The 6,189-nt window shown below is 31.4% G+C and overlaps 1 protein-coding gene across 1 annotated transcript; it reads left to right on the forward strand.

Moving 5' to 3' along the window:
* The first annotated feature begins 4,161 nt into the window (after window positions 1–4,161).
* On the forward strand, window positions 4,162–5,212 carry LOC126657658 (probable methyltransferase At1g27930). The gene has a single exon (XM_050352379.2). It carries the CDS (start codon window positions 4,234–4,236, stop codon window positions 5,086–5,088), a length of 855 nt encoding a protein of 284 aa, XP_050208336.1. The 5' UTR covers window positions 4,162–4,233; the 3' UTR covers window positions 5,089–5,212.
* Window positions 5,213–6,189: the final 977 nt, after the last annotated feature.

A 6,189-nucleotide genomic window follows, 5' to 3' on the forward strand; every position in this document is an offset into this window, starting at 1 on the left:
CCAATAAACGCACCGTTTTGGCTAAATTATAAAATTAAAAATTTGATTCTTATTATGTTAGAGCATTTGTACAATTTTATATTTGTTTTACAAGGCGGGCTATGAATAATGCTATGAATGTAATTGTTCAAACGTCTTATTTTATGTGAGGTTATCACAAATAATTTTAAATAATTTTTTGTTTACACTGGTAATTGCTTAAAATTAATAAAGATTATATTGTGTAAAAAATATCAATAATTATTTTGATGAATAAAAAAAGTAAATATTTTTGTAATGTAAAGAGAGATGGTTAATTTATATAATATGAATGAAAGAATTTGAAAATGAAACTTCGGCCTATATATATATATATATATATATATATTTAAAACATGTCGATTTAAACAATAGATAAAGTAAAAAGTGATCCTAATATTTCTTATGGAGAGCACATATGATTTTTATGTATTTATTTTGTGTTAAAAATAGCTCTAACATTTTCAAATTGTATATTTTAACTCTTATCAATGTTAAATTAAAGAAGTTAATCCTTATTAATTTTCTGTTATATGGAGATAGATGTCATGACTAACATGTAAAGGAGTGTTGCTCTTAAATTATTTTTCCTCATAAAATTAATTAATTGAATAATTAAACATAAGGCTTACAAAAAAATAAATGAATAAAAAGCACTTAAAAAAACAACCGGTGTCTTGAATTGCAAATGAAAGTTTATGTTCAATGCCATCAAGACTAAAAAGTTCATGTTAGATACACAAAGAACGCTAAAATTGGTGATTTTTTCGTGCAATTAACTAAAACGGTGCGTTTATTAGGTGGCGATGACCGTTTTCACGTAACATATTCCGATGTCCACATAAGCAACTTTCAGTCGGAAATTCAACCGGTGTTATAATTGCAAAAATATGAAAATTTATGTCCGAAATTGTCAAAATTAAAGGTTCATGTTAAATATATAAAAGACGCTAAAGCTGATGTTTTTTGTGCAATTAAACTTACAATTAAGTGACACATAAAAATATAAAGGTGATGAATTTGAATTTAACTAATACATTTATAAAATAAATGGATTAACTCATCTATGACATAATCAATTGTTTTGATCACCGAAACGGGAATTTTTTTGATGTTTATGGAAAGGCCTGATTTGACGATTTTAGCAAAATTCTGTTTAGCATATATATTATTTGAGATATAGTTCGTTGGTATAACATTTGAGATATAGTTCATTGGTATAACATATATATATTCCTTTATATGAGATTGATCTCTATAATTTGAATTCTCATATTTTAAAACTCTTAAATAATTGATTATATCATATTAAAGAAAATAATTGAGTAAATAATCAATTTGGTTTTAAAATTTATAGTTGGGAATAAAAAACTTATTTTTACCCATTTTGACAATTAAGTTTTGTTTTAAATTTTAAATTAATTACAAATAATATGTACTCTCAGTTTTTAGATTAATTAAGGGCAAAACTAAATTATTTTGATTTTTAGATATGTTTATAAAAAATTATTTTGAATTAATTTAAAAGTATAATAGCCAAAATCAATCATTATTGATGGAGTTTGCCTTCTGATCTAATGATTTAACCTGCAAAATAGGATAGAAGCTAACCGGACGGTGGTGGTCCGATTAACTCTCATATGCATAAATCAGTTTAGGCTTGAGGAACGTTTTTAGTATATGAATGCAATTGTGATTTTAGGCATACATCAAACTCTTTATAGGCAAAACCCATACAGAGGCCCTTCTACTTTATCGATTTTGTTCGAGAGGTCCCTATTGCAAAGTTGTTCACGCCCGGATCCCTGTACTTGACAAATCCCGATTATGACACCCTTACGTGGATGGAAAATGGCAAGTGTAATTCACTCTCCGTTAACGAGAGTGGGAGAAAAAAAAAGAACTATGACATTTTTACTTTTAATCCCCATAAAAACACATGAATTTTAAGGACCTTAGGTGCAATTTTTCCTTCTCTTCACTTTATCTTCTTCACCAAATTACCTGGAAAAAAAAGACCTCCTTTTCTGAAAAAAAAATCATCCTTAATTAAACAAGTGCAATTCACCCATTGTTATTACAAACATTAAACTTCAAAACTTGAACTTCTTCAAATCAGTAACTATGGAAAGATCTTTTAATTTTTGTTGTTTAAATCAGCAACAATGGCAAATGCCATTATACTTCACTTAGATATTACTTTGAGTTTTTGAATTCATTATTTATGACCCAGTTGAACAATTAATTGATTCATCTAAAAATAGAGGACAGTCGCAACCCATCTCTCCACGAGCCTTGGCTTGTAATTGGATCAAATAAAGTTTTGATCAAGTTAATTACTATCTACAAGTTCAAGAAAGAAGAAGATGGCCACGCTTAAAGAGACACGGTGGACGACGGCGATAAAGAGTAGCACCTCGTCTCCCAGATCTGCTCCTTCAACAACAACAATGATCTTATTGACCACAATTACAACAATACCAAGAAACCATCTGGCCGAAGGTCTGTCATAAAGTACCAAGTTCCGGCAACGTGTTTCGATACCGGTAGTTCTTGATTTTGGGTCGAATCAAACTTTTATTTTTTGAATTTTTTCTAACACAGATCAAGAAGTTTAATTCCAAGGTAATGGGTGGTCTTTAATTTTGTTAGTTTTGATCTCAGATCTTTGCTGGTTATTGTTTATTTGATTATTTTATTCTATTAACAATGCACCTAAGGTCCAAGTAATCAACCATTCATTCAAAACTGGAATTTGCTCTTCGAGTTGTGGAATTGGATTTAATTTAGGTCTATGTTCAAGGTTTTGAATGAATGATGGATCAATTCACTTAGATCAGTTTCTTTATCTGTGTTTTTAAGTTGAGCATTTTCTGGAAGAAGATGATGGCAAAATAACATTTTTTCCATCAAATTAATTTTGTTTTACATATTTTTATTAAATTATGATTTTAAGTGATATAAGTCCTAAAAGATACTGCCACGTGGCCCTTAATATATGGAAAAAAAAATGCCACATCCCCTTTTTCTGTTAAATAACGGAGAGTGAATTACACTTGCCATTTTCCATCCACGTAAGGGTATTATAATCGGAATTTGCCAAGTACAGGGACCCAGGAGTGAACAACTTTGGAGTAGGGGTTTCTCGAATAAAATCGATAAAGTAGAGGGGTCTCCGTATGGGTTTTGCCCTCTTTATATAGTAGTTGAGTGAATACCTAATAGACCTTGAATAGGAAAATGATTGTTATTTAGTAGAGTTTGATATTGAATAGGAAAGAGATCCCTTGTTCAAATAGAGTGTTATTCGGGAATATCTTTATGAATAAGGTTATCTTCATAAGTTGGAGGAAATTTTTTTAGATAGACTCAGTACACCACGTCATCCGTGAACTAAGCCTATCACATAATGACACGTCATTAAAATGATGACAATCTTATAAATTTGTCTATTACTTATTTACACATTTAAATAGTAATATTACAAATTATCATCATTTTAATGACGTGTTATTATGTGATAGGTTTAGTTCACGGATGACGTAGTGGACTGAGTCTACCTAATAATTTCTCTAAGTTGGAGTTAGTATATAAATAAAAAAAATACTCCGTAGATCTAATTATTGGGTGAATCCCTCAGGCAACGCGTTTTATCCGAGTTTCAGGGATTTTGGCTCATTTTTGGAATTCAGACGACTCATTTGGTCAAAGCGAATTTCATGAATTCGATTGCCGGTGTTATCTAGTTTTTACCCTTTAAGTGAGAATTCGATATTATTTTAGAGGGTGAATCCCGTACGACTCGACTCCACTATAGTTATGATAGGATTTGGTATCCATCAATTATTTCGAAACACAAATTCAAAAATCTTATTAACCTTTTATTAAAAAAAAGTAAATAACCACTTAATCATTCATCAATTACAATAATAATTTGCAAATACATACCCAATCATTCACCAACAAATTTTAATCACGATCACCAACAAAATAATTTTTCATATCAAAAATCAGACAATGTTATAGAACATGGGTTCCACTCTTTAATTTTTTCCATTCAAAATAAAATTTTATACAAATAAAAAATACTCTTAATAACAATATAATAACCCCATTTCTCTTCCACTCTTCCCCACCTTATAAATAGCTTCTCAGACATAATTATTTCCATAGGACAAAAACAAATTTAAATCTTATTCTTGTCCAGCCGAGGAAATGAAAACCCGTAATTCTCAGCCACAAAAATCATGGATTCTTATCGTTTCAATCCTCGGCCTAGTAATCGCCGGTCTAATCTTATCAACTTTTATCCGATCAGGAACCTCCGACATGGCATTTCTCTGCTCATTAGCCAGCTCAAAAGCTCGCGCCACGGCGGAATACGCCGAGACTCCGATCCAACTGCAAGCAATACTCCACTACGCTACTTCACCGATAACGCCGCAGCAATCTCACGGCGAAATCTCCGTCACCTTTGACGTGTTAAAAGCCCATTTAGGTTCCTGTAATTTCTTGGTTTTCGGTTTAGGTCACGATTCTTTAATGTGGAACTCTTTTAATCCACACGGCACCACCATTTTTCTTGAAGAAGATCCGAAGTGGATCCAAACTGTTCTTAAAACGTCCCCTACACTAAACGCTCACGCCGTTCAGTACCGGACTCAGCTGCAAGAAGCTGATAAATTACTCGCCGGTTACCGGAGTGAGCCGTCTTGTTTGCCGAGTAAAGCTTATATACGAGGAAACTACGACTGTAAACTCGCGTTGACTGGCTTACCTGACGAGGTTTATGAGAAAGAGTGGGATCTGATCATGATCGATGCGCCGCGTGGATACTTCGCCGAGGCTCCTGGGAGAATGGCGGCGATTTTCTCGGCGGCGGTTATGGCCAGAGCGAGGAAGGGATCCGGTGTTACGCATGTATTTTTGCATGATGTGGATAGGAAAGTTGAGAAGGTTTATGCGGAGGAGTTTTTGTGTCGGAAATATTTGGTTAAGAGCGTCGGTCGGTTGTGGCATTTTGAGCTGCCTCCGGCGGCTGCTAATAACTCCGATGAGTCGTTTTGCTAAAATGCGCCTCCGGTGATTAATGCGTTTGTTATTTTTCTTGATGTGTTGTTTAATTACTATTCATTATTATTACTACTATTATGTATAGGTTTAGATTTTTGAAAATATTTATTTTAAATGAAAATGGGACTGTTATAAAAACTGAATTTGAACAGGCAACGGTAGGTGGTATATAGCAGGACCTGTCTACCAATAGGAAGATGCCACGTTATTTAAATAGCAGGAGCTATCTACCAATATGAAGGAGCCTGTCGTTTTCTACTGTCTAATTTTTCCGGGAAAGTTTCACTGATACCTAAACTTTTTCTTTTTTCTTAAGCGGTTCCTAAAGTAATTCATAGTAATAAATTGAGAAATATTAATTCCGCTCGCTGTTTCAAATCAGTAACCATTTTCAAATACAAAATTAAAATAGAGTTAGATTGGTTACTTTTTTGTTTATTATTTTAAAATTTTATTTTAAAAATTTTTTAGATATAAAAGGTTGTATGTAATTTAAAATGCCAAAATTTATGGCGACCTATTTATTTGGGATGGAGGATCACAATTTTATAACAGTAAGATAGCTTTTATAAATGAAATTATATTTGCATTAAATAAACTTATACAGGAATTATATGCAAATTTTAAATTTAATAAGTTGATTAATTTTAAAATTATTCTGCTAGGTTGATATTTGCATGACTAATACTCCCTCCGTCCTATTTTATTTGTCAACTTTCTAATTTCATACATATTAAAAAAACTTTAATTACTAACAATTCTTCCCTTTATATCCTTTTTGATTCTTGAGTTAATTTAGAATTACTATATTAGAAAAGAAGTAGTCATTAATTTTTGCATTAAAAATGTAAGATAGTCAAACATATGTATTTATGATACACAATATTCTATAAATTATATCCATTTATATTAAGGGTAAAAGAGGAACATATGTGTATATAATACAAATGTGACAATCATTTTGGGACATACAAATATAAAATAGTGGACAAATAAAATGGGACGGAGGGAGTACTAATATTAGTTCATTTTCAATGAAAATACTAATATGTATTAACCAAAAATATTTTAAAATTTTAAAATTATGTTCTTTTTTTG

Source organism: Mercurialis annua, linkage group LG7 (assembly GCF_937616625.2).
Source record: "Mercurialis annua linkage group LG7, ddMerAnnu1.2, whole genome shotgun sequence".
Classification (NCBI taxonomy): domain Eukaryota; kingdom Viridiplantae; phylum Streptophyta; class Magnoliopsida; order Malpighiales; family Euphorbiaceae; genus Mercurialis; species Mercurialis annua.

Coding starts and splice junctions, on each gene's coding strand:
- LOC126657658 (XM_050352379.2), top strand. CDS start 4,234: ATGAAAACCCGTAATTCTCAGCCACAAAAATCATGGATTCTTATCGTT.